General features: G+C 45.2%; 1 protein-coding gene across 2 annotated transcripts in view; it reads left to right on the forward strand.

Moving 5' to 3' along the window:
* The window catches only part of COL26A1 (collagen type XXVI alpha 1 chain), a 171,773-nt gene that overhangs the window by 21,997 nt on the left and 122,580 nt on the right, over window positions 1-27,196 (forward strand). For both annotated transcript variants that reach the window (XM_036395353.1, XM_054517047.1), the window contains exons 2-3: window positions 1,420-1,542; window positions 12,089-12,192. In XM_036395353.1, coding sequence (XP_036251246.1) covers window positions 1,420-1,542; window positions 12,089-12,192 — 227 coding nt within the window. The remainder of the gene's footprint in view (window positions 1-1,419; window positions 1,543-12,088; window positions 12,193-27,196) is intronic.

Genomic DNA, 27,196 nt, shown 5'->3' on the forward strand with positions numbered 1-27,196 from the left:
AGGAGCAGTGTCTCAGGGAAAGCTGCAAGCTGAACCCTGTCCCTGCTGCTGGGCTGGTGGCAGTGGCACAGAGCCACCCCTCCCTGGGTGTCCCAGCCCTCCTGGCCGGCTGTAGCCCAAGGGTCAGTGAGCAGCCCGCTGGCCCCATGTGGTGCTGGCATCTGTGCCTCCTATTCATGGAAATGGGAGCTATCCAGAGAGCAGGGATTCCTGTGGAGATGGGAGGGGAATGCAAAAAGGGGAAAAAAAAGGCAACAAATGCTGTAAATTGTGTGTTCTGGGGAAACTGACAGAGAGGAGGTGCTTTAGGGAAGGAGAAGGGGATGTGCAGGTGCATTTCCACTTTGATTTTTGTTGTGCAAGGTTGGGGAGTCACTGTGGTGCTTGAAGGGATCAGCTCTATTGAGGGCTCTTGCTTTAAGATAGATGAGGAGCCAGGGCTCTGGCTCTGGTTCAGCAGGGAATGCTTACACAAGCACTGGGTGTGTTTTGGAGCACAGGCTGGTGTCTCCATGTCCCACAGTGACCCCAGTTCTGATCCCCAGTCAGGAGGAAAGTGACTCTCAAACCTGTTAACTACACTGATGTACAAAAGCATCACAAAACATTCCACACCAAAATATTCACAGAAAAGTGAACCAATATTTGGCAAAATGAGCAATACTTGCAATGGGAAAAGTTTTTGTGTCCCCTCAAGCATGTCCCTGGAACCTAAAGCTTTTTTTGTTTTTTAGAGAAGGTCCCTGAAGGGTCTTTAGGTCTGAATTCCCTGTGCTAACACTGCAGTTCCTTCTGTCTCATACACCTTGCAGTGAAGGCTCTGTCTCTCTCTCTTGACAGTGTGAGACACTCATCCCTCCCTCCCCTGCATTTCCCTTGCCCATTTTTAGGCAGTAACCTCAGCAGGACAACAACAGGACTTGTTCAGCGCCCAGCTTGTTCAAGCCCTGCTGACAGAGAACTCCACCACACCAGAAAGCAGAATTTTCCTACTCTGCTGTTGTTCAGAATGGTGGGAGGCTGGGGAATGATACCATAACAAGCAGGGTGGAATTAAGACCAGTACAATGGGAGCTGACTATCAGGAGATTTGGAACATGTCTTTTTTTCCTCCAAGTCCTATTGTTTCTGATAAGTCACAGAACTAAATTATGCACTGTAAAACTCTGGCCTCTGACAACCAAGCAAGAGATATTACTGGATCTGTGGTTCAGGTTGGCAGGAGCTGGGAATCTTTCTGCAGCTCTTGGAAGGAGAGGGTGGGGTGAGAAGTGAAGACTGCAAGTCAGCCTGGCTATGGCTGGCAGAAGAAACCACCCCACCCCCAGATTCTTGGTCTGTTCTTCCTGCAGTCTGGTGTGTGTTGGTTCCCTGGCTGTCCCACTGGGGCTCACTAACGTGTGTCCTCTCTCTCTGCAGGCACTGGTGTCACTACACAGTCACAAGGACAGTCTCCTGCCAGGTGCAGAACGGGTCAGAAACGGTGATCCAGAGAGTTTATCAGAGCTGCCGCTGGCCAGGACCTTGTGCCAACTTAGTCAGGTAAAAATCTTCATGTCTCATGCTGCCCAAGCCTGCTGCCCTTCCCCTTGGGTTGGTGGCTGGTGAGGGCTGCAGAGAGGGCTGAGGGTCAGCTGGGATGTCCTGCTTTGGGGGGCTGTGCCTGAGGAGCACCACTGGTGATAACTGCAGGGAAATCACAGGTGAAGGTAAGTGTAGCATTGCTTCCAGGTTTAGGAGCTCCCTAAACACAGACAGGGCTAATTTAGAAAGGAGACATTGTTTATTCTGTGCAAGGTGGAGGCTCCCACAAATCAAGCACATTGAGGGGTAAAATATTACATCTTTTATACAGGAATGTTTACATGAACCCCCATAATACATATTCTCCTATTTATTTGGGTGATATAATCTTACACAAGATGCTTGAAACATAAAGTTCTCTTTTTTCATTAAGTGACTTCTATTGTAGGAGTTATGTGACAACATCAGTTTCATTTACAAAAGGGGAGCAAATTCAGCCTGGGGGCAGATAGTTCAATTCCAAGACATCAGTATTAGGACAAGTTCTGTGAAAGAGTTTAGCTCAGGCTGGAGTGCCAGTTTGTGCTTCTCCACACAGGAGGCTGCTGCTGGTCAGGCATGAAAGCAAATAAATGTTCAGTGTGAGTGGACAGGGTGAGCAGGGATGCTGGGTCAGCCCCAGCACTGACCAGTGGGTCAACCCCACTGGTTCTGTGGGACTTGTTGGTATCAAGTCCCCACACTCAGGGCTGTAGTGGGAACATTGATTACATACCCTGGAAAGCTGTGATCAAATCCCTTACAGGCAATGGGGAACAAAGGTAATGTGCCCTGTATCTTTCAGGGTGGGATTTCTTTAGACTTCCTGGATTTCAGACCCCTTTAAAGACACCTCAAAACAGAATGTCCTCTCCTCAGACAAGAAACAAAGCTTAAAAACAGCTACATGTCAAAAACTTGCCCTGAGCCTGCTTTGCCTTTTGATCATTTATAGTCTTGGAACCTACGTGTAAGAGGGGAAAAAAAGTGTGAAAGAACTGTCCCCAGCTACCACCTTTCAGTCAAATGTCTGCATTGTTGTGCTTTGCCTTCTCTGAAAGGCATTCTCAGAGCAGAATTGTGTTACCCACCCAGCTGGGAATTGGGGCAAAAAAGCCATTGTGCTCTAAATTTGCACCTAGCTTTTAAAACAATTTCCCAAACAGACAAGCCATAACTTAGCTCACAGAACTCAGTCATTTTATTGTTGTTGTTACCAATTCACCGACAGGGCACTGGTTGAGGTCCTCCTGTAGTTGTTAACCTGGCCAGAAGGTGACTGCAGGCTGAGCCCCACCTCCCTGTTCTTGTGACACTTCATCTAGAACTCACATATTGCATGGGGCAGTTCCCATTGTTGGTTCTCCAGTTTCCACTTGGCCAGTGGTCAGTCTCAGTTTTTTCACTTGTAATATATCTGCTTTGGTGTCTCTTTTGTCTTTATGCAAGGCTGTGGTTGAAACACTTCATATTTTACACTGTCATGGCCAAACTTCTGTTGAAGTTTTTTAATTTCCCAGGCTTTTTAGGCACATAATTGTCATTAGAAACTTGTGAGCTTTCACCTTGTCTCCTAAACTTGCCAAAAATCTTAGTTATTTTTCATTTTTAACACAACTGGAATTTCATAAGAACCAAACATTTGATCATGTTATTAATAAAAATTCTTTTTGTGGGCCCCTGCAGTTGATTGATGCCATTGATTCTTACATTAACCCAGAGACTTTAGGAGTAGTGTGTGCTGTTGTGACATTGTTCATGGAACATTTTCAGTTTCAAATGTAGTTTGGTTTGTTTGCCTGATGAGTCCAATTGTTTGGAGACAATGCAGAACAGCAGAAGACATCTCAATTTTTCTTTCTGTGTGAAAATATCATGGAAAGAAGCCGGGGTTATTAAATATTCAAGATCTCAGCTGGTGAAAGCTCAGCTAACAGGAGCTGCATTTTTGGAAGATGATCACTATGGAGAAACCTTCCTGAAGAGATGGGAGGACATCAATGCTCTGTTCCCTTTGGGCTGGGAGGAAATGCAGGACAAGAGTATGGAACCCTTCCAGGGAAATGCCTGTATGCCTCTAGGCACATATTGCATGACATTCTTGCATAAAGTAGAGAAAAGACCCTGCACCTCTTTCCCAAGGATCTCTCAGAAAGCTGCTGACAAAATGCTGGAACTCATCCACTTATCATCAGAGGTAAAACAGGTCCTTGATAATTTCCCCTACTGCCACTGTCAGAAAGGGAGAGCCCCAAGAGTAACAGCAAAGGTGGGATCTGAGATCTGAGAGTGGAATGGGCTGTTTGATAAGTTATCCCCAGTCAAGACATCTTTTATAAGTGGTTGCTTGTTTTCAGCAATGCACCTGACTTTGATGAGAGAATGAGAACAGCTGCTGAAAATGGTGACTCTTGTGACGTGTGGCTGCTGTGGGCAATGTTTGGCACCCTGAGCCAGGCTGTGTGACATTGGTGTTGTTTTCTGAGCACACAGCAGCCTAGCACTGCTTTGTTCCCAGCCCATAGGGATGCTTGAAGTGGTTTTCTTTTTTTTCTTGGAGTCAAGCTGCAGTTCTAAAACTACATTTAAAAAAAGAAAATTCTTTTTCCTCCTCCCTTGCCAAAATGAGTATTGTCTTTTTAAGAAACACCAATCTCTCTCTGAATTCAGGTAAACCCCATCTCCTGTTCTGAGATGATAACTCCTCATGCATAAAGGGCAGAAATAAGGAAAACAGTTCCAAAGTCACAAGGTAGTGTAGTGCCTTTCCTATTAAGAAACTGGCTTTGAAGGGGCTTGTAAGGGTTCATCAGCCACCAACCTGAACAGCTTCCTTTGACAGGTCTCTGAAAATCCCTGCAGAAGATGAAGAGCACAAAACTCAGCCTGGCTGCCCTACTTGTTTCTGTTTCCTCCTTACCTTGTCTGTACCAGTCTCTCTTTTTGGGATTTCTGGAAGTCTGGCTTCAGCAAGGTCAGGCTCATTCCAGGTCTGGTAGTGGCTAAAAATGTTCTTGCTCTCTACATCCCTGCAGTTGTTCAGGTAATATAAATATATCTGCTTTTCTTTTGCTAAAAAAGTAAATTTGAAGTGTCTTTTGGCCTTCTCCTGCTCTTCTCCAGGGAGGTTTGTGGTGTCTGAGCTTGAATTGAAGGGCACAGAGTGTTCTGTGTGGCTGTAAGCAATGCAACATGTCAGCAAGCCATTGGCACCATTTTGCCTTTACAGTGTTTCTCCCAGCTGTGATTTGAAACAAACTGTTTTCATCTCCTTGTTTACAGGAGTCAGCCATATCTGGGAGAGCTTTCATTCTGCCAGCACCCCTTATCAGGCTGCTCACTAGCAAAAGGGATGGCAGCCAAGGAAAAAGGCATCTCTCAGCCTCGTGGTGACAGCTGAGAGGGGCTCTCTGCTACAGAGACTCCACTTTTGAGCAGACATCGCTGGGGCCAGACAGGATTTAATCCCTTTCCTGTCTCCCATTCATTCCTGTTGGGTTTCTTTCCCTTACTGCACAAGCTGCAGCTCAGGGTCAAGCCTTTGGCAGAGGAGGATCTGTGAGATCCCAGCCTTGCAGCCCTGGCTGTGGGATGTCCTTGCTGTCCATTCACTTGCTCCTGGCAAGCTGCTTTAGCAGGAGTGTTGTCATCTTGGCTGGGCTGGGCTGGGATGAGCTGCTCTGTTCTTGCCCTCTGCCCCAGGCTCTTTATTTAGCTTGGGTGCTGAGTTGCTCTGGAGCAGTCTTGGCTGGAGGATTTCCCTCAGCAGATCTGTTCTTGAGCTCTCTCCATTTGTGCAGTGAAGGCTTCAGCTCCTGTGTGCCACAGGCTGTGCCCTTGCTGTGTCACACTCTGGGTGCACAGGCAGCTCTGCAGCAGCCTGGCTGAATGCTTCAAACTCATGTGCCATTTGTTTGTCTAAAGGAAGGGACTTTGTCCCTACCTTGGGGTGTCAATGGGAACCTAATCTCTGGTTCTCTGCTGCCTGGATGGTTGTCCCCAGCCTGGTAAACCAAATTGTAACCCCTCTCCTCAGCAATTCTTCTGCTGCAGCAGCTGCAGGGTGATGCCCAGTCCTGCCCTGCTTGAGACACTGCACTCCTCAAGGCTCACTCAGAAGGGTGGTCTTGAAGACCAGGCAAGGATTTGAGACCTATATTCAGTTGTTGGAGCTTCTGTGACCTCCTGTGCCTTCAGACCAGCAATGCTACCTCACCTGTAAGATGAAAACAGTGCTGCTTTTGTCCTTACTGTGTTTTATGACACAATAGGGCAGCTTCTTGCTATACTCTAGTTGGCCAAAATCAGCCCACTTTTGATTAGAATATTTGTGTATTATTGTTGTGGTCAGTAAAGTAGTGTCTGACCACAGGGAGGTAAATGGATGGGATGAGTGGTCTTGGCAGATCATGTGCTGTTACAGCCTTCAGAAAACAAACACTTTCTGCTTCAAAGTGTTGTTGCCTTGAAAATCCTCATCTTCTCTGGAAAATCCCCATCTCCTCTCTGGAAATGTTGTTCATTTGTGGTGGGAGATTCTAGCTCCTCTCCTACTTGTCCCATCCTTGAAGATGAATGTTCCCAGCAAGGCTGTGTGAGTTTTTATTATGCTTTGCTGTACTCTGTGGTCACAGAGCTGTCTCACTTTAGCTTTTGAGCCTCCTGTCTCTGCAGCATTTTCTGATTTCAGAGACTTTGAAGATTTTCCAGGAAACCCTCAGCTGGCTTGTACAGGGATGGGTTTACCTGGTCTCTTACTTTGATAAGAGTCATTGAAACTCCAAACATTAAGTTATACATCTGTTGGCTTTAAACTTCACTCAGAGATGGGAGAGATGGCAGGAAGAGTGTTCTTGCAGCACAGCAAATCTGGGCTGTGATGCCCTTTCCAGCTGCCTGTCACTGCCTGGTTTTTTATTTCAGTATTGTAGCTGGTTTGGCTTATCACAAATACTCTGTGCATTTCATGTAAGCAGGCTACACATCTTGCATGGATCATCTTGTTTGGTGTTTTTGAATGCTGGGTTGTTTTTGTTGTTTTTTTTTTTTCTTTTCATTTAAATTGAACACATTACTGCTCCCAGAGGGATTTTACAAGCTAGTTTGTAGAATAACAAAGAAGGAATTCTGCAGGCTCATCCAATTTGGTCTTCTGTGCTTTTGAAAACTCTGTTGCTACAGGGTCAGTAGGAGAAGTTGGGGATCTGTCACCCAGGAGATTGGCCTGTAGATGATGTTTCCCCTCAGTTTCAGAACTAGTAATGCCACAGGGAAATCCTTCTCTCTTTCTTGCTTTCCAGTCAATTGAATAATAAATCCCAGAGCTTATTCCAGTGCATTAGGATTGCTATTTGAAGTCCTGTTACACATAAACTCTTTTATGTGTTTAATTCCCTTACAACTCCACATCTTGGAGAGAAATGTGCTTGGAAAAAGGCATCTGCTCTCTGAAGCACACATGGGATATAAATGCAGGATGAACAGTGCTCCTACAGCAGGACAGACAGAGGCTCTGGGTGGGTGGGATTAGAGCTGTAGCACAAAGGGGCATTCTCAGCTCTGAACAATGGCTGTGTGGTGCTGCCTGGGCACAGGTGGAGGGTCACCTGTTCCAGGGGTTGTGCTCAGGCTGCTGATTGAGGCCTTTTGATCTTGCTCAGACATTCTCTGAGCACTCCTCCTCCCTGCTGCAGTGCTGCTCTGCAGTAGCACTGACATCTGATTGTTAATAAAGGCAGGAGCTGATGATTACTCTGTGGTGATATAGAAACATCTGTCTCTGTGTCCTTGGCCCCTTTTCTTGGGACTGAGAGACTGTCAATATTGCTGTGGACAGCAGGACATGGCAGGTAGATCAGTTTGTTTCCTGGGTTTAGTCTTTTGCTGAGTTGTTTGAACTAGATGTGTTCAGAGCTAAACAAAGTCTTCTTCCTCCCCACTGGCAAAGGCAGAAGACACAATGAGCTCCAACACTCCTGCAGCTGCAGGTTGGTTGTTTTTTGTTTAATCTGGTGTCTGCAGGAGCATATTTGGAGCTTCCCTGGTTATGCTGTTCCCTGGGGAACTACTCAGTTTGTGGTAGGGAAGCTGGAAGAGCAGGGGCAGGAAAAAAGAGCCCAGCTCTGATTCACAGTGATGGTCTCTGCCATGCCTGTGAGTCCAAATGTGATGGCAAAGGTGCTTCTTGTCTCTGCATCAGCTGTGGCACTGGTTTGAGGTGAACTTGTCCTGTCTGTGTCTCACACAGGAGCTGCCTGGTGTAATCAGTGTCTGGTAGCCTTTGAGAGGAGGGTTAGGATGGTCTGTGTGGGCATGGTTGTGTTGGGAACCAAATATATATTTGATACCTTCTCTGATGTCTTAAACTCCCTTCTTTCCAAGTGCTTTGAGATATGGTTACTTAACTTGATGGATTTCAAATCTGATTTCAGAACATTCTGATTTTCCGTGGGGAATTGCAGGGTTTTGGCATGTCTGTAAATCAGGGCATTGGTACCAAGAGTTAGAGGAACCATTCAAGCTTTGTCCTGAATGCCTTTTGGTGCACTTGTTGGAATGAAAATGAGGGTCCCTGGAAGACAAGGTGGCAGTTTTATGGATGGGGCTGAACCCACTGGGCTGATACTTCAGTGCCATGAGAGAAGCAGGGAAACCAGAGCTTGGATTCCTTGGTTTCTGGACTGTTTGCCAGTCAAAAAGGCAAGTTCATTCATCTTGTGATCCTGAACCCCATCAGGAAGTGATGGTGAAATTTCCAACCTGGGGCTTGAATAAAAATCAATAGGAGCCTCTGAGGGTCACTGAGGTCTCCTTGGGCACAAACTGCAATGGCTGAATGAGTCACAGTAACAAAACCTTCTCTTGTGATGTGGAAAGGAGCTTCACGCCTTCCTTCTCTGTGGTCTTTGTGCACAAACAGCTTTGTTTGTGAGTGTCAAAGGGCAGGGGAAATCCAGAAAGGGTGAAGGTATTTCCTGTGTGTGACAGCCTGTCCTGCCTGGGTCATGGCAGAGATCACCCTGTCTCTTTTGACCTGATTTTGGAGGCTTTGATCCAGGAATGTGGCACTCTTCCCCTTTCTTGTGTCACGTCTGCCTGTTATGTTCAGTGACACTTCCTTGAAAAGGGGGACACATCCTTGTGTGCTGAGGAGTGAGACTCCTTGGCTGCCATCCCTTGGTGTGTCCTGACCTCTCCAGTACTTACAGCTTTGTACCCCCAAATCAGTTCATCAGTCAGCTCATGCTCCTTCCCCAAATCACCTCTTCCTTGGCAGTCATTTAAGCCACAAGCAAGAAATGCTATTTCCCAAATGATAATTGCATGTGGTCAAGCTTGTGTAGCTCATCCTACAGGGATCAGGCAGCTCCAAGGGCAGCCATGTGTTGGCTCTGGTCTAGGAACAGCTGCTTGAGCTTTCTGGGCTCTTCCCTGGGAGTTGCCCCACTCCCTGGGATATTGTTGTGCAGCCTCAGCAAAATCCCTGCAAGTGACTCCTGACTCTTGCAGTGGAGGGGCAGACCCTGGGAGTTTGTTCTCCATGAAGTGCTTGGGGTTCTCCTGCTAAAGGGAGCTGTGTGCTGAGCACATCCTTTGGCTCCCTGAGGAGCAGAGCAGTGCAAGGTTGTGGCTCCTCCAAACTTCTTCCCCTCTGCTTTGGCAGATTTCTGTGCCAGTGTTTGTGGCTTGAGTGACATCCAAGGAAAAGGCTTCCCTATTTTGCTACCAATCCTTTTTTCTGCCTCTTGTGTTTTCCACACATTTTCATTCAGGGGCTTCTGATCTTTAACAGGTATCTTCCTTCCCTCTCCTTTTCCATATATTTTTTTTTCATCTCCTTCTGTTGCAACACTACAAGTGTCAGGTGGTGGTGATGCTTTGCTAAAGGTGCTTTTTGTGCTCCCCTCCTGGAATAGGAGTCATAAATCTGCATGATGTGTTTGCACCAGCAGACCTTGGTGCCATGTCACAAAATTGAGGAAAAATGGAGCTATGAAGGACAGAGCAGCTTCAGAACAAACTGGACTTGCAAGCTGGGCCCACTTCAGATGCCTGAGTGTGTAATGTTGAACAGAGCTGCACACATCAGGACACTTCCAGGGAATTCAGGGTGGGTGGTAGACTGTGACAGCTGAGCTGCACGCTTGTCATGCCCTGAGAAGTCCTCCCTCATTTGAGGATTAAACTAGAGCTACTTCCCCGACACAGAACTGCTGCCAAAATTCCAGTCTGGCTCAAGCCACTCTCCACACTTCATAATGAAGTTTGAAAGAGTTTTAACATCTTGGTGTTGGCAGAAACATGGTTTTAAAATCACGGTGTGGTTGGAGACACGCTGGCTCTGGACACTGGTAACAAGGCTGGAGACTTTCATCTGAAGGTCAAATCCAGCTGTGGTGTTAGTGACAAAGTCATGAACTTCTGACTGATGCTTTGGGGCTTATGTGTGGAAATGTGTCTGGAGTCCAACGCCAGGAATGGGAGCTGGGAGACCTGGGTTCCATTCCTGGGCTTTGCCAGAGCTATTCTGAGAGACCCTCAGCAAGAAACTTAGTCTTTGTGCCTTTGGTCTCTTTGTGAAAAAGCACTGAGGTCTACCTACATCAGTGTGCTCCAAGTCCTCAAACTCACACGACTGTGGACTCCTGAACACCACTGGATGCAGAAGAGCAAAGAAATAGGTGGGATGAGCTGGCTCTGTGCAGCCCATAGCAGCCAAGAGCCTGGATCACAGCTGTGGGTATTAGCAGGGGCTGGTGGGCTTTTTGGCAGTTCCAAGAGTGAGGACATGCTATTCTCAGGAGACTGTGCGGCTCCCCCTCTCTGAGTGAGGCTGTTCCCAGGACAGGCAGCCCTGTGCAGCCTACCCTCTCCAGTGGCTATAGCAGAACTTAGTTTCTGTGTTTGGCAGCTGGCACAAATCATCAGCAAACAGCTTCCTGAGAAATTAGCTTCCCAAAGACTCTGCTAACCACGACTGAGCTGCTCAATCTTTCCAAGACACACATGGGCAGCCTCTCCTGGCAAGCCTTTGTTACTGCTCTTTGGAGTAGCTACCAGTGCTGTCCTGAGTGTACACCTGCCTGCCCTTGGAGCAGTTTTGGATGAGATTCATGTAACCTCCAGCTCTGTTTTCCCCTGTGCCCAGCTGAGCCTGGGGCTGTCTCTGTCTCTTCTGGCTCTCAGCAGGAGGAGCCTCTTCCCCAGGGACAGGGTGCTCAGGGCTTGTGTCTGCCTGGCTTGGAGAGACGAGCATAAACTGCAGCCTGCAACACTGTAATCCCAAAGCTTCAGACTCTCCCTGTGTGTGCCAAATTCTTTTGGCTGTTAAATAAGGGTAGGAATTTTGAGGGGAACTTGTAGAGTTTGCTTTTAGCTTCATGAATAGCAGCAGTGACTTTGTTTGGCTGTATACTGGGAAAACTCTGAGTTGCCAGCTTTGACGAGCTGCTGTTTTAAAGGAAAAGTTGTCACTTATGCAACTGTCTGTTTTGTGTTGACTTCAGAATCACTGGTGCCTTGCACAGCCCTGCTGTGTCTGCAGGTCACCCTCCAGTTCCCAGAGGGGCTTGGCAGTGCTTGTGCTGTAATTGGGACTCTGGGGATGCTGTGCTGCTCACAGAGCTCCCAAACTGTCCTGCAGAACCTTGGCTGTGGTCCAGAGGAGTGTGACCCTATTTCAGATGGGGGGAGAATTGGGGCACAGGTCAGGTAGCTGAGAAAAAGAAGTTCCCTGATGTAGTTGTCATGTTGATGTGTTGGTACATCTCAGGTCTGAGTGGTGGGGAAAGGGAAGGCACCTGGGAGATGGAAAACTTTTACTGCTGAGTGAGAAAAGGCTATTGCCAGCCTCTGTTCAATGTCACAGAAGCCCACATGAAGGGAGGGTGTGGGGATCAAGTCATCATCTCTGCATCTTGCAGGGCTTTGCATTGGTGAGATCTCCACAAAACTGCTGGTGGTACCTGCAGGAGGAGAGGTGTGGGGAAGAGCCAGTAGAGCATGAGGGCTTAAGAAGGAAAATAAAAGCTGTTAAATCACATCCACACTCTAATAAATGTGGAGGGACAGAATGTAAGAAAATAAAGATAGTGCAGAAGGCAATCTCACACCTGAGGAGTGCAGCTGTGCTAATCACCAAAGATTAGGAACAGGCCTGCCCTTAACAGGCTACAGCTGTGTCCAATGAGAATGAGTGCTACAAAAGAGTGGGGTAGCTGGGTGAGGAGTGAGTTGGGATTTGTTGGTTGGGCTGAGAAGAGTTGGAGTTTATTGTCTGTACTGTGAAGAAGAAGGAGTCTGTGCTACAAGGAGCTGCCCATGAGAAATCCCTTAGAAGGTATGGGACTTCTGCAATACGAGGACAACAAATAAATCCTTGCTGATATTTTGTGTGACTCCTTTTTCTGTGGCTGGGGTTGGCTGGGTGCTCTGGGATGTATCCAGGTGGGAAGGTGTGCTGTGAATCAGTAGCAGCACTGCTGGGTCAGGGCACTGTGCTCTGCTGACTCCTTGTTTGTGTTAGTTACAGGACTCTCATCAGGCCCACGTACAAAATGTCCTACAGAACTGTGACCACGCTGGAGTGGAGGTGCTGTCCTGGCTTCACAGGGAGCAACTGTGAGGAGGGTGAGTTATCCAGCAAGGCCTCTGTCCTTGTGAGCAGCAAGGATGGACTGGCTGCCTTGAGCTGGGGCTTGTTCCTTAATGTGCCCTATACACCTGTTAAACACAGGAGCAAATCACCTGTTCCCTTCACACCCCATTTTTATCTGAATGTCACACACAGCTCTGAAAGGTGGTCTTGGAAAGCAAATCATTCTGAATGCCTGCAAACAGGCCTGAACAGGGAGGGGGGAAGAAATAAAGAAAGAAAAGGGAATCAGGGATGACCTGTTTAGAGATGTGCTCATGCTTGGCATCCCTGGTGTGTTCAGAAAATGTGTTTTCTCCTTTTTGTGTGTTATCTTCTCCCTGTTCCTGTTGTCACCACCAGTTGCTGTACCCGATAAAAAGCTGGTTCCTGGATGCTGCTTCTGTAAGGTCTGGACATAAATAATGTGTGCTCCCAGAGAGCTTTGAATCAATTCCTTTGGTTCCCCTTTCTACCTGCTCCTTGACTTATTGGTGTAACATTGATGTAGCACAGTGTGTGTGAAAACACAGTTCCCTCCACTCAGAGGGAAAGGGCTCTCTCCAGAGGAGGAGGAAAAAGTATTTTCCTTTTTTTTTATCACAATAGGGCAGGTTTTACATTTTCTTTCCTAACATTTTCTACTTTAACTGTCACTTTTGGGGATTTGAAACGAGTCCTGCTTCTCCACTAAGTATCAGGTTTAGGCATTAAGGCATCTGCTGAACCTGACTTGAGAGTTCACAGCTTATGAATGGGAGAAACTGAGCCTGGAGTTTTCTGTTCATTTGCATCAGGTCAACACAGCCTGTCTCTGGCTGCTGAAGGGTCAGTGGGGGTGTCCAGCATCTCTGAGTCTGCTGTTTGTGCTGCTTTTCTTTGTGCTGTGATATCTTAATACCAATCACACAATTCAGACAAATCTCTGATGAGGAAGTTGTCTCGTTGCAGTCCCAAAGAGTGATGGCTGCAGACAGCAGCTGGCTCCAGGCTACTGAGCAAACAATAGCTTCCCAGAAGCTCCAGAAAACCCTTACAAAGAGGCAAAACTACCCAAAGCTGCAGTCTGCAGGAGAGAGCTTTACGTTTTAACATAATGCTAAAAGAAGCGTCACAGACATCTTTTACGAAAAATCCTTTCCTTAGGATTTTTCCTTCTGAGAAGCCTCAGGAACAAAATGTAAACAATGACTTCTGCTGCTGTGGAATGCAACAGGTGCACCTGTGATTGGGCTCATGTGGTTGTTTCTAATTAATGGCCAATCACAGTCAGCTGGCTCAGACTCTGTCTGAGACACAAGCCTTTGTTATTTGTTTTTCTTTTTCTAGTCTTAGCCAGCCTTCTGATGAAATCCTTTCTTCTTTTAGTATATTTTTAATTAATTTTATATATATATTATAGTTTTAATTAATTTTATATATATATTACAGTTTTAATTAATATAATATATATAATAAAATAATCAAGCCTTCTGAAACATAGAGTCAGATCCTCATCTCTTCCCTCATCCTTGGACCCCTGTGAACACTGTCACAGAAGTGAGCTGAGAGAGAAGCTGCTTTGTGCAGTTTGAGTTTTCAGCTGTCCCTGCAAGGCAAGGGGAGCTGGGGATGGTGGCAGAGCTGAGGATGTGCCTGGTGACCTGAGGAGCCCCTGTGTGCAGCCTGTTCGTGCCTGTAGGTTTGGACAGGTGTGAGTTATTGCAGCTTAGTGGTGCTGCTGGTGCAAAGGAGAGATTCCAGCTCCCCCCTGCAGTGCCAGATCTGTCTCAGCAGAGTTCAGTGGAAATACAAAGCCAACATGAGCTGGTTGGAGAAAGCCGGCAGTGATCTCGCAGGAGCAGCTCTGTGCAACGAGGTGACAATTTTATACAGCTACTTTGAAAGGTGGAACTGTTCTTTTGGGCTTGGATATGGTCTGTGGAGTGTGAGAAAAAAGTAGTAAGCCCTTATTTTCAAGTGTGAGATTCTTTTTACCTTTTTTTCCCCTCTCCTTAAAACATCTGGTGCTACTGACAGTCCCGTATCCTTAAATGAAAGAGGAAAATAAAAAAGGCCCTTTCTAGTGCAGCAGGGTTGGGCCACTTTAGTTTTTAGTGTAAATACTGGTGCTAGTGGTCTGCATGGCCCTTCAAGCTGTCAATTTTAAAATGGAAATATTTACTTACTCTTTATGTTAATTCTTAATGTTAGTGTCACTTGGAAATCAAAGTAAAAAAGGCTAAAAATAGGCTGGTTTAGGGTTTTTGGCAACCCAAAATGAGGCCTTTTGTACTCTTTCCTTTCTGTGCTCTCCCCTGCTGCAAGATTGGTTCCTCTGAGAGGGTGGGATGCTTATCTGTGTGAGTTCTTCCTGGAAACAGCAGACAAAAGGAAACAGAAAACTAAACTGAAGCAAAACAAAAACAGTGCAGTGATGAAGCCACAGTGAATTAGGGCAGAACCTCAAAATGCTTTCATCTTTCTTTGGTAGTTAGATTCCTCCTCAATATTTCATTTCACTTGTATGTGCAGCTGGTGCTTTAGAAGTTGATGTGAGGTAGGTATGACTGGAGGCAGCCTGGACCTGCATTATTTTTAGCTTGTTTTCCTGCTGTGCTGAAATCCTCCCATTCTCTGACAGCCACTCTTGCCCCTGGCAGCTGCAGTGGCTCTGAGCTTTCATGCAACATCTGGTACCAGAGACTGAGGGGAAACTCTTCCTTTCCCAATGGGCCTTGGAACAGTCAGGGTGTGTTTCCCTCAGTGGGCTGGATTAAGCCAGCAGAGAATGGATTGATGGAGCACACAGAACAGTTCTGGGAGCTGTGTGTGCATGGGCATGGATGAAGGTAGTCTTTGATGATATAAATCTGCCTCTAAGATCTATTGATTCCTTCTTTAACCCACTATAAGCAGAGTTAATATTTGCTCCTTTTTTGTGCTGTTCTGGAGCAGTTTCTTTGGGGGAGCCATTGTAGCATAGTTTATTTTTACTAGCTGTCTTTATATCAAGCCTTCCTTGCCCTTTTAAAATTTATTTCTTTTAGTATTTTATGAAGGAGGACAGGATAGGGTGAACCAAGGAAAGAAGTGAAAGAATTTGAAACCATTCAGAGGCTGCAGCTATCTCTGATACCATAACTTGTGATCTCCCAAATGGCAGGTCAGCTTTTCTTTTGCAAAAGCAGCAGCTCAGTGTGGGTGTCTAGCCCCAAAGTATGACAGACTCCTGATGAGACTGGTTTGCTAGAAAACACCCCTCTGCTAGAGCAAGGTGTTAAATGTAATTCAATCATTGAAGTGTCTCCATCCTCAGCTGGTAAGTGTAGCTTGAGACAGTCACCACTTCAGTGTCACCAGCTGACAGGCACCTACATTAACACTGAAAACTGCACCATTTTCGACTTAAATTATCCTGGGAATCTAATTCCTGCATTGAAGCTGATAAAGAGCAGCATTGTCTGGAGGAAGCCCAGCTCTCTCAGGAAGCCCAGAGGTGGATGGAGGTTCTGCTCTCAGTGGGCCATTCATTTACTGAGGTAAATTTCCAAGCTGTTTCCTTTTTCAAGCTGACACTGCCTGGGCCTTTCTCCCCTTCCTTTCCTTGCTTTCTACTCAGCCCAAGGTACATCAGTATTTGAAAGATCTCCAGTTCCTTTACTGGTTTTGTAGAACTGCTCATTGAGTTGATAGTCAAAAACCACCAGTTGTACCAGGCCTTCCCAGAGGGTTTCTTGCAACTTCCTTGGATGGAGAAAAAGACTTGATGCAAACCAGTCTGGTGAATATAACTGTCACTAGATACTAACTTTTATTTTCCAGTTTCAGGGGGTTTTTGTTTTGTTTAAAGTGGAGCCCAAGCCCAGGACAGGAAATGAATGCACTGAGCCACCCAGTCTGCTGACTGCTGATATAAAGAACATATGGATGAGGGCAGTGCAGGGGTGAAGTGCTTTAGCCCTTGCAATCATGCATCAAGCTGATTGATTTGAATCCAAGATGATGCTGACATTTCAACTCAGCCTTTTTTTCTATATGGCAGAAAGTTCAAAGGCAAATGCAACCTCTTGGGAGAGGAAAAGTGTCCCCAGCAAGTTCAGGGGCTCAGCACTGCCCTGGAGCTCTCCAGCCAGGCAAGGTCTTATTTTACTTTACAAATATAGCATAGCTTTCTCCCTTGTTTGTTTGTACTGCTTGGGTTTGGGACAGTAGCCAGTATCCTATTTACCCCAAAAGCACACTGATGGTAGACAGCTTAGCTGTTTGGGCAAGAGACAGCTCCCAGAGTAACCTCAGCACCTCTAAAGTGATGCTATTGTGATTCCAATCTTACTTTTTTTTTCTTTCCTAAGTATGCAAGTATGATAGGAAATTTGAGCAGCCTTGTTCAAGTAATGGCTTAACTAGAGAATGTCTTTTTTTTTTTTTAATGTCACCCCCTCCTCATTTCTGTTCCTGGAATATCCTGATCTCCTTCTAATAACTATTGTTTGCATCTTTCTAGTCATCCTGATATTTTTTAAACCTCTTAAGACTCCCATGTGTTTACAGTTTTCAAAGCAGCATAAGAAAATGAGGACTTTTCTCTTGGTATGATAGAGTGCAAAAACTCTTTTCATTTTTATTGCTGGTTTACTAAATTTCTTGGTCCCAGGAGGAGAGATGCAGAACAACACTGCCAGGAAAATATTAAATGAGCAAATGCAATTATGAGACAAAATTTGATGAGACTGGGAGAAAGGACATGAAAACAAGAGACCTGAAAGTTTGAAAGCTCCTTGAAGTGCTCTGAAGGGAAGGGAATTCAAAGTGGTGTTAATGGGACCTCACTTCTCCAACCTTGTCCTTCTTCCCATGAACCATTGAAAGGCAGAACTGTCCATGATGTGGAAATTCAACACAGAGATGATGAAGTAACATTTCCTGTAGTATCACAGCAGTTCTCTCCAGGAGTTGAGCTTATGTGTTCTCATTTCCTTGAGTCCCTCAGTTCCTTCCTCAGCAGAGTTTTTGCTGCTACTGAGCTTTTTAATCTTCCCTTAGAAACTGAGAAAGTGTAAGAGAAAGCAGTGGGAGTCAGAGCCACTGCAGTGCCTGTTCCTGTTCCTGCTGAATCCTGGTTCAGTGATGTTTGCCCACTGCAGCTGAGTCCAGCTCCTGTCATAAAACAAAAAATTCCATGTGAACATTGAAATTCCTCCCCCAGGGTGGTTTTTTCAGTGCCCTCTGACTGGCTGGGCAGTTCTGTGCTGCAGACATTGCGGGGTGAGCTTCCTTCCCTTCAAGTTTGGATCTAACAGGGATGTAGCTCTCTACTAGAGACTGGTTCAGTAATTCCTTTAGGGAAATGTGGGGCTTAGCTCTCATTTGAGACCTTTGAAACCAAGTACAACATTTGATTCCACATAGCAAATTTTTTTTTCTGAAAATATCTTTTCATGCCAAAGTGTTTGTTAGATACAGTACGTGAATTTTGTGAATACATGTTATAGACTATTAAGTGGAATGTGAATTAATTACAGTTTTTTAAGTAGGAGGTAAAATGTGGTAACTATCTCTGTAAATCTACCTTCAAAAATATTTTATGAAAAAATATCAAAACACGTGAGTCCCCCATGATGGAATTGCTGACACATGGAAGTGACTTCCTGAGCACTGAAGTTTGATGGAGTCCCAGGTGTGACAGGACCTATCCCAGTATTTTCTTCCATAGCATACACCTCCTGCTGCTCCAGTGTTCCACCTCCTGCTTGTGCTTCTGGTGGCCTCTTCAATACAAGATCCACCAGAAGTTGCCCAAACCACCCTGCAATGTGTCACCCACTTGCTGTCTGCTCCCATCACCATGCTGACCACTCAGCAGCCTCTGGCTTCAGGCATAGCTTGTGTCACCCCTGATCAAACTGATCACATTTTCTGAGGAGTTCCTGGAGCGTGTGGTCACTGTTGGAAGTATCCACAGCCTGCTGAGAGCATTTCTGGCATCAGCACTCTGTGACTACTTGAACAATTTCTAAATGTTCATCTTCCTTTTCAATACATAGATTAAAAAAAAAATAATCCCTGTTAGATTTCCAAATATTTTGACACTGCATTCCAGCATCTGAGTAGTTTCATTTCTTTGGACATTTCTAATCTGAACAGGGAGAATTTTATTGAGCACCTAATGTCAAAATATCTGAAGTGCTAAATATCTGCAGATGTTATCTTAACATAAGTGGGAAAGCTGTATTCTGTACCATTACACTGTCCCAAATTTTTTAGCTCCCATCAAATCAAATACCACATCAAATAACTGTGGTATGTAGAGAATCTTTTGTGTTTTCATAAGCTATTGGCTTTCCCAAACACATGGGATGCTTTCTCCTGTGGATATCTTAATTCACAAGTGAGGGACCCACCTGTTTGTAGTGAATGACTTTCCTTTATAAATTTGCTCTATTTCTAATCAGTGAGCATAATCTTCCCCTGGGAAGGGCTGGACAGGGCTTGGAGCAGCCTGGGCTGGTGGAGAGTGTTCCTGCCCATGGCAGGGGTGGAATGAGATGAACTTTAAGGTCCTTTCCAACCCAAACCATTTCAGACTTGTATAAGCTCAGAGACATCTCTAGTGGTAGATTAGTTATATATTGAAAGTTTTGCACCCAAAGGAGTTCCTGAGTTACTTTAGAATAGAATTTGGGAGGTGTGGGTTCTGAAGAGCCCATCCAGCCTCTTGACATTTTCTTTCACAATCTTTACTGCCTCCTTCAACCCTGAGCTTTTAACAAGCTACTTTCTCATGCAGCTGTTCCTTCAGAGCTCTTGTTTTCCCCCAAATTATCACTTGTTTCCCATTCATCCTCCCAATGATGAAATTTTATTTGCTTGAGGCTGTTAGAAGGGAGTTGGTTTTTTCCCCTCTGTGAGTCTCTCATTGTTAGAGCCTTTGGGAGTTGCTGACAGTGTAGTGTCCTCTGGAAAAAGGGAGATGTGACATGTTGTGCTGTGAGTCCTGCAAATGCAGTTAGTACCAAAGTCAGGAAAAGCATTCTCCCAAAAAACTCCACCCTGTCTCTCTTTTCCACAGCCATTCTCATGGAGGTGGTGTGGAAAGGGTGGAGCTGTGTTTATACCAGAAGTTAGTGCTGTTTGGAGTGAAAACTTCCATTTGCATAAGGAACAGCGAAGTGAGAGGAGTAGTTTCTAATTAGTGGCCACTGATCAGTTTGATGCTTTTCAAGTGAATTAATGGAAGAAGAATTAAACCCACCTGCTGATGCTGTTTCCAAGTTTCCTGCTGCTGCACTGACTTGTTTTTTTATCAGGAATAGGAAATGATGCTTAGGCCTTTGATATGAAATTCCACAGTTGGAAGGAGTGGCAATGAGGAGTCTCTTTCTTTTACTCACTTTGCAAGGCTATTACCCACTTAACCAGCTGGTTTGTGTTTAATTTTTGAGCACTTATGAAATTACAGCTCCCTCCCCATCACTTTCCAAGGGCTTAGTTATGAAATGTGTGGATTTAATGTTGCTGTCAAACAGTGCTGAATGGAATGGTTCCTTGAGGAAGAACTTACTGAATTTCTTGCAGGAGAATACTTGAGTGGCCTGATTTGCAGAGTTGCATTTCTTTTTAGTGCAGTAATTTATTTACTTGTAGTTATCTTTGGTATCTGACTCTAGAGGCAGTGGAGACTTGTGCAGATGTGAATGTTGGGGAGGATAAGGGAAAGATGAGGGACAAAGTTCCAGGTTTTCAGGACTTTCACACCTAGGTGTGACTCTGTGTTCAGAATCCTGCTGCCATCTCTTATTTCTGTCTTGTCAAATACTGGAGGAGAGACAAGAACATACTTTACACCACACAAATTCTAAGAGACCTGTGCAGAACTGATCAAACAATCAAACTCACACTTTGTGTGAGTGATGGAGAAATATCTTGTACTCCTGAGATTTAAAGACGTGAGGATAAAGGAAGATCCTGAAGATGAGAGACTTCATCATCAGCTTTCCACAGAGAGCAGATGGACAGGCCAAGGTACTCTTGCAAAAATTTTTTTAATAAGTTTAAGCCAAGCTGTTGACAGTGCAAGCTTTTTGCATGGGTGAGTGGCAAGATGTGTCTGAGGGGGTGTGAGACGAAGGGGAGAGGTTGAAGGAGGACACAGAATACATGGGGTGGTGCAGTTGGTAGCAAGCTGAACTGGAGTCAAGATTTGGGGTGAAGCAGATGGACACATTCCTATGTATATCTTAGGGACTCTTGCCTTTCCCCCCCCTTTTTTTATGCAGGCTTTTCATGAAACAATTTAATGTGATTGGTACAGTAACACTTGTGTTTTCTGTGGTAACAAATTCCAGTTGTGGGCTGCTCAAAAACATCAACACAAGGAGGATTTATGCAAGGACAGGATGTGAGCAGGGTAAGCCTCATCCACACAAGCTTTCTTCAGGAAGAAGAGATTTACTAGGTACCTTAAATCCCCATTACAACTACCCTGGGATGCTTTGCCATGTGGAATTGGGATTGAAAGGAATTGGGTGTGGTGGGATAGAATGCAAGAAAATAAAGATATTGCAGAAGGTAGCCTCACACCTGAGGAGTTGCAGCTGTACTAATTATCAAAGATTAGGAACAGGCCTGCCCTTAATAGGCTACAGCTGTGTCCAATAAGAAGGCCAGTGCTACAAAAGAGTGGGTTGGCTGGGTGAGGAGAGAGTTGGGGTTTGTTGGCTGTGCTGTGAAGAAGGAGAAGTCAGTGCTGCAAGGAGATGTCCATGAGAAAGCACCAAGAAGGAATGGAACTTTTGCAATAAGGTGACAACATCCAGGTAGAATTGGGATTGCAAGCCCAGGAGTAGGAACAAAGGTGGATTTTCCAGAGAAGTTTGAGGTTGGTTTCATGTTTTGTAGACTTCAAGGTGAAAGGAAGAAGTAAGCATTGAATTCCCATATTGCTGATTCCTAGACTTTATTCTTACTCCATTCCTTGTTATCAAATGGGGAATCAAAAGTGTTCCTCCAAATAATAATTTCTGGTGGAGTTTAATTTCAATTTGACATGAAGTGCTAGGCAAAAGCATGTTCCATACATTGAAATGTGTCTTCTCTATGTGAGCCCCTTAGAAGGATAAAGGCAGCAAAGTTAGTACAGCTTCATTTGGCAAGCTACAGAAATGTGCAACTGCAAACCACACAGCTCACTCAAAAAACCCTCTGTGCTGTCATTAGTGAGGGCTCAGACTGTGCCTGTTTGGGCAGAGGTGGCAAATGGAGCTGTCCCAGGGGCTGTTCCAAGTTAGTGGAGTAATGGAGAGCCCTCCCTACTCAGATCTGTGTGTGTTGGAGGCTGGGAAGTACTGGGAATATGTGGTAGACTAGGATTAAAATGCTGTTAAATCTTGATTGAATTGTGGAGTTGGGCAAGAATCCATGAAGTGAGATTCAATCAAGGATAGCTACAGAAGCAGGAATAATAAAATGCACAGATTTAAATAAGGGATTCTGAAGGTAGTGGGGTCTCAGAGGTGGGAATGGAGGTTGTGGAAGATGTCAGAATGAAGTGTTGCTCTAAAGTCAGGAGAAGAAATGCCATGTTGGAGTTTGATGCTGCAGATATTCTGACCAGGTGTAACATTTACTACTAAATAATCCATGGCACTGCCTGACACACAAGTAAAACTTTCATGGACTGTGGTACCTGCATGTGTTTGTGTTGGTGGTTCTCAGAGAGGTCAAGTTTCAGCATAGATTGGAACTTCAGCCTTTTAACTGCTAAACTCATGTGAAAGCCAGTTCTAATTGTGCTGCACATCTGAGCCCCAGGACCTTCAATACTGCAAAGGGACATGTTGCATCTGTGAAGGGAAGCGTTTGGCTCAGAAAGGAATGTGCCTTTCGTGGTAGATGGTGTGTGCATGTGTTGTAGAGTTAAATAATTAGACTGCCTAACTTTGGAGGAGTCAGTAGGTATGGGTTATACACAGCTGAAAATTAGCATCAGCACAAACAAGCTGTTCTAAATATGCCATGACTGCTATGGTCATTTAGGCTAACTGATGGTTTTCAGAAACTGGACAAGAAGTAGGTATAGATGACATGATGTCATGCACATAATTACAGAAAGTCTAGAACTGATTAAATATTTCCTATGAATGTATCACTGCAAGATATCCTGATTGTCACTGAAATATTGTCAAGAAATCTTGTTGGATGGTTCTTTAGCAACTTTACCATTCCTAAGCAAATGAAGGCTGGGAAAAACTTATTGGAGAAATGAGCTTTGCTTTTATGTCTCATCAGACTTCAAACAATATTGAATAAGTCTTCACCAAAATGCGAGTGAAGCATCACCATTTAACCAAGTTGTACTAGGTTTCTCAACCACCAAAGCAAGAAAGACACCAGAGGAATGGCTCTGTGCAAATCCCCTATCATGAAGCTCATTAAGGACTGATAAACTTTATTCTGGAGTCTAACATATGCTTCTTGTTCGGGCTCCTGATTTGTGTCTCCTTGGATAGTGCATCCAAATCCACAAGTAACATGCAAGTTTGCATTTCATTTTGAGCCCAGCAGGCATACAGCAGTGAGGTTACAAGACCTTTCCAAGTGAGCCTGGAGGGACTTGTTGGCTAGAGTTTGGATCTCTGGCAAGCAGCTCCCTCCAGCTCTGCTCTGTAATAAACTCAGGGTTCAGTCCCCGGCCTCGCACAGATACCGAGCTCTGTTGCGTGTCTCTGGGTAATCAGTCACCGGGAAGGCCCAGATGTTTCAGGATGCACAGCAATGGGTGCAGCATAAAAGAGAGGCAACAGCAGGGTCATGCTACAGATGCAACCACATCTCACATGTGTTCCTTCTTGACAGGAGAATTCTTGTAGCATTTGTGGTTTTCTGGTTGCTAATCCCATCAAATGAGGACTCAAAGGCTGATAAAGCTCAGGCCTTTTATTGCTGCTCCCTTAGCCATGCAGTGCCAGGTATGGCTGATGCCTCCCCTGCAGGCAGGTCCAAGAGAAGGGCATTAGAGTAACAGAGAGGGGTGCACAATTGCCCCAGGCAGTGGATGAAATTAATTTGGGCGGCAATTTTAATAAAGTCAGAAGGATTAAAGAAATCTGAGGCTAGGAGATGTCCTAGCCTTCACCTGGTTATGGAGATAAGAAATGAAAATCTGCATTTTTCTCTTCTTTTCCTGTAAATGAAATGCACTTGAGCCTAAGGGAAGAAGCCAGACCAAGTCAGGATTCAGTTTGATGTTTCATTTGTGTGCACATAATGACTTTTGTAGCAGTAATGCTGAAGAAGTTTTGGCTTGTATCCACTGTGGGAAGTGCAGGGTCTGTGTTCATTGCTAGGTGGTCCTTCATTCTAAAAACCTTGAGGGACACCCAAGGCAGATGGGCTTTAATTAGACTATGTCCTGCTTGCCAGTGACTGTCAAATGTGTCTCCTCAGATCAAGCACTAGAGCTTTCTGTTGAAGGTGTCAGGTCTTGCTCTGGAAAGAGAGTTTCCTGCAGCATGAGCTGTAGAAAGTGCTGTGGTACCCCTGAGACCCCGAGAGAAACTGTGCAGTATCTTGGTTAATTAATTCTTCAGCGGCCAATTGGATGGAGATACAAACCTGTTACTGTTGTCAGCCAGTGTTTTAGCCTCAATGGCAGAGGCCCGTGCTAAGTAACAAAGGTTCTGGTTTTCTCTTTACTGGTGTGGAGACTTGTTAAACCCAAGTGGCTCAGAGTACTTGTGTAGGGATGGCTCTGCTGTGTTGCTGCAGGGCTCTGCACTGTAAAAAGCTACAGCCCATTCAAGGAGGGGGACAAGCTACTCCTAAACTTGGCTTGTTTGATCTTTTCTAACTTAGCCTCAAGTGATTAAGCAAACAGTGTCTTTTCAAGCATTCTCCACTTGTGTGATCTGCTAAACACATCTCACAGTGTGATCTGCCAGAGATGCCTTGAACACTGTCCTTGTGCTGTGCACTTGTGGGAACATAAATAAGCAATTATTTCTATTGCATCTGGTCTGTCTGGGTGGGATGCAGAGGATGGGTGTTGGTTTATGTTTAACCTAAACTTGAAGATTCTTGCTTTTGTCTTAATATTAGCACTCACAGCAAGGCACAGCTCTTTATTAGCTACCCAGGAAAACATCCTTGCAAAAGTCCTTTCTCCTTGCAATGAACTCCTTCATCTGCAGTCCCTCATGTAGGTACCCATCTGCAGTGGGAACCCAGCCCTGAGGTTCAGTGGTAAACAGTAAAGAACAAGGCTGTTGGTGTATGTGTAGAACAGAGAAACTCTTGAGCATCTATTGCAGAGAAAATGAAAACAAAACCCAAATACTGTGTCTAAACTTGATCTATGACTGATTGCTGTGATCAGAAAATACATGTCAAAGAAAAAAAAGCACCCACTAGACATTAATGGAGCCATGTAAATGCTCATTCTTTACTGTTTACCACTGAACCTCAGGGCTGGGTTCCCACTGCAGATGGGTACCTACATGAGGGACTTTCTTTTTCTCAGTCTCTTTACTGCTCTGCTACAGGTTTAGCTGTTAAGCTTTGGTCTTTGCTGATTGATGCAGAAGAGAGCAAAAGTAAATTTGATGCCTCAAACAAATTTGAAATGGTCAGGAGTAAGAGAGGATGGTTTTCCTGAAGTATATTAAAAGCTGATTATTTATCAGACCTTTCTTCTTGAAATTGGGATGATCCCAGAGTAAATGGGACCTTTTTCCTATCCACATAATTTTGAACTTTATTTATATCTCAAATCAGCGGAAACTCTGATCTTCACCTGGCCTTTTATGGCAGCTTGTAGAACAGTAAATGTGAATATGCTGTGACAGCAAACCCTAAATCAACCCTTGGTCACTGCAAGCTGGAGCAATTTGAAAACCTGTGTAACCTTTTGACCAAACCTGGGCTGATGTTCAACATCTTTAACAAGAACTGAAGCCAGAACAGAACATTCTGATGACTTCATACTTTCATTATGAGCCAGCTATAGGCTCTAATATACACCCAGGTTGGGACAGAGGATGCAGTGGGTCAGCTGCACCATTTGGGCAGGAATGTGCTTCCTCTCAGGGGATCCATTGAGAAATGGTGTTCTCAGGGCTGCTTTTTGCTTTGGCACTGAAAAGCAGTGGGCACTTCTCCTGTTCACCACTGCTCCTGGGCACCAGCCATGTTGGGGCAGTCCTTGCCAGCTTCTGTCATGGTTTTCCTTTGCTCCCCAGCTCTCCCCATGGCCCAGTGTCAAACTGAGCAGCTCCCTGGGAATCATCCTGTAGCTCTGCACAAACCCTGCACTACAACAGTGGGCCAGATTTGCTGGTCCAGGTGTGCAGCTGATTTGAAATGTTGTGTTAAATCCCTTCTTCTGGCACAAATCCCTGAGCAGCTTCATGTCCCATCCATGTGGATTGGAGCAGGCAGGGTTGAGCTAGTTCTGGGTCTGCATTAACCAGCTGAATAGAGGCTAACTTCAGCTTGGGTGCAATAATCAGCCTCTGCTGGTGCAGTAGTATGGGCTCTCTCCCATTTGCTGTTAGCTGAAATGGATCCCAGTTTCTGAGAGGGTGTTGGGAGAGCTAAGAAGCAATTATCAAGATGTCTCTGATTACTATGGATGACAGATCTGGTCCAACAGAGAGTTGGACCACTGATGTTTATATAACAAGACTCTGTGGAACCTGTATAGAAAGGGAAAGTGATTTTATTTCAAAACACATCAATATATTGATTCTACCCACTCACATTCTTGTAACTGTGAGCACTTGTGTGGTCTGGGTTGGATCACTTGTGGGACATGGGCAAAAAGGGACAGTGGTTGTCATATCCTCTATCTTTTGAGTCTTTCCAGGCTGTTGCAGGAAGCTGGATTTTGGAGAGTCTTTCTTGCCTTCTTGATATCAGCAATAGTTGTGATGTTACCTTTTGAATTAGCAGTTTGCTTACTTCACTGTCAGAAACTACAACTTAGGGCTTCTGCCTGTTGTCTTTGACCTTTTTTTGGCTGCTCTTTTTCTGCCCACTGAGATAACAGGAAGGAGCACAGTGTGTGTCACCTTCATGTGTGTTTCCTTCTCAGCAGTGTTAATGCTCCTGTCAAAAAAAACCAGTTGGGCTTGGACTAGGTGATTGTTGTAGGTCCCTTCCAACTGGGACTTCTCTAGAAAACAATTTCCCTGTGTGTGACATCCCTGTGCCTTTTGAGATGCATGCTGTGGGCTGAGTTCCATCCAATGCACCTGCAGATCCAGGTTTCTCTTTGGGATCTTGGAGTTGCTTTGGATTCACAGAATTCACAGAATCACTGGGTTGGAAGAGATCCCCAAGATCATGAAGTCCAACCCAGCCCCAGCACCTCAGTTAAACCCTAGCACCCAGTGCCACATCCAGGCTTGTTTTAAACACATCCAGAGATGGTGACTCCACCACCTCCCTGGGCAGGCCATTTCAAAACTTTATCACTCTTTCCATGAAAAACTTTTTCTTATATCCAACCTATATTTCCCTTGGCACAGCTTAAGACTGTGTCCTCTGGTTCTGTCAGTGCTGCCTGGAGAGAGACCAACCCCACCTGAGCACAGCCACCTTTCAGGGAGATGTAGAGAGAACAACATGGGAGCTTCTCTGGGTTTTATACCATAAAGACAGTTTTGATGTGTCCTGAAGCATCTTCCTGAGTGCTCTGCTCCCAGCTCCTGCTCCTGGGCTATCCAGCTTGCCCATGCAAACAGACCAACCCCAAACCCCCCAAAGACCATTTAGTGTTCAAATAGCACAGCTTTCTCCCTCACTCCAATGACTAAATTCCACTTCATTGATGCAATAGGATGCTTCAGGCCATGTTCTCCAGGGCAGTGATTGCAACTCCTCATGTGATTAAAGTCACTTGGCTAGCAGCCCTTATCACTGAAGGGTTCATTCCTCCAGTAAGAGAGGCTGGTGCACATTAACCACACTGGGGTTCCAGATTTCATAGCCTTGGGAGTTCTGCCTCAGTAGTGGGAATAC

The sequence above is a fragment of the Molothrus ater genome, chromosome 21 (assembly GCF_012460135.2).
Source record: "Molothrus ater isolate BHLD 08-10-18 breed brown headed cowbird chromosome 21, BPBGC_Mater_1.1, whole genome shotgun sequence".
Taxonomy (NCBI): Eukaryota; Metazoa; Chordata; class Aves; order Passeriformes; family Icteridae; genus Molothrus; species Molothrus ater.